This window comes from Excalfactoria chinensis, chromosome 30 (assembly GCF_039878825.1).
Source record: "Excalfactoria chinensis isolate bCotChi1 chromosome 30, bCotChi1.hap2, whole genome shotgun sequence".
NCBI classification, from domain to species: domain Eukaryota; kingdom Metazoa; phylum Chordata; class Aves; order Galliformes; family Phasianidae; genus Excalfactoria; species Excalfactoria chinensis.
Window position 1 is genome coordinate 37,551 of NC_092854.1, and position 1,260 is coordinate 38,810.

The following is a 1,260-nucleotide window of genomic DNA, read 5'->3' on the forward strand; positions in this document are numbered from 1 at the left end:
GAAAAACTAAATTGCACAGAGGCTGGGGCTGGGGTCATGAGGAGCTGCTGGAAAAGAGAGGAAAATTTCCAGGAGGCTGGGATATGATAAGAATATGAGAAGGCATTAAGAACTGCCTAGTCTTCTACTCCGAATGGGATGGTGAAGCTCGCAAAAGCTGGAGTTAAATGAACATTTTCCAAAAGGAAAGGAGAACTTTTATAGTATAGCAGGATGTGTGTCTTTGAGAGTGTTCTGGACTTGTCATTATCTTCTGCACTCTGAACAGGACTCCAAGCCCAGGAACAGCAGATGCCCAACAGCAGCTCCATCAGCGAGTTCCTCCTGCTGCCGTTGGCAGACACGCGGCAGCTGCAGCTCCTGCACTTCTGGCTCTTGCTGGGCATCTACCTGGCTGCCCTCCTGGGCAACGGCCTCATCAGCACAGCCGTAGCTTGCGATCAGCGCCTGCACACCCCCATGTACTTCTTCCTCCTCAACCTGGCCCTCCTCGACCTGGGCTGCATCTCCACCACTCTCCCCAAAGCCATGGCCAACGCCCTCTGGGACACCAGGGCCATCTCCTACGCAGGATGTGCTGCACAGCTCTTTTTCTTTTTCTTCTTCATCTCAGCAGAGCTTTCCCTTCTCACCATCATGTCCTATGACCGCTACGCTGCCATCTGCAATCCCCTGCACTACGGGACCTTGATGGACAGCAGAGCTTGTGCCACCATGGCAGCGGCTGCCTGGAGCGCTGGGTTTCTCAATTCCCTTCTGCACACTGCCAGTACGTTTTCACTGCCTCTCTGCCAAGGCAATGTTGTCAACCAGTTTTTCTGTGAAATCCCCCAGATCCTCAAGCTCTCCTGCTCAGGCTCCAACCTCAGGGAAGTTGTGCTTCTCATTTTTAGTGTCAGTTTAGGCTTTGGGTGTTTTGTTTTCATAGTGGTGTCCTATGTGCAGATCTTCATGGCCGTGCTGAGGATGCCCTCAGAGCAGGGACGGCACAAAGCCTTCTCCACTTGTCTCCCTCACCTGGCTGTGGTCTCCCTGTTTGTCAGCACTGGCATTTTTGCCTACCTGAAGCCCCCCTCTCTCTCTTTCCCATTTATGGACCTGATGGTGGCACTTCTGTACTCTGTGGTACCTCCAGCAGTGAACCCCCTCATCTACAGCATGAGGAGTCAGGAAGTCAAGGATGCAGTGAGGAAAATGATGACAAAATATGTTTCACAAATATTGAACTTCCCTTCTTTTAGGATTCATTATTTTTACTGA

The 1,260-nt window shown here is 51.3% G+C and overlaps 1 protein-coding gene across 1 annotated transcript; it reads left to right on the top strand.

The window, feature by feature from the left end:
* The first annotated feature begins 291 nt into the window (after positions 1 to 291).
* Positions 292 to 1,260, top strand: LOC140263431 (olfactory receptor 14J1-like). The gene has a single exon (XM_072358316.1). The coding sequence runs from the start codon at positions 292 to 294 to the stop codon at positions 1,258 to 1,260; it is 969 nt and encodes a 322-aa protein (XP_072214417.1).

Bases quoted from the DNA above. Each gene is read 5' to 3' on its own strand.
- LOC140263431 (XM_072358316.1), top strand. From the start codon at position 292: ATGCCCAACAGCAGCTCCATCAGCGAGTTCCTCCTGCTGCCGTTGGCA.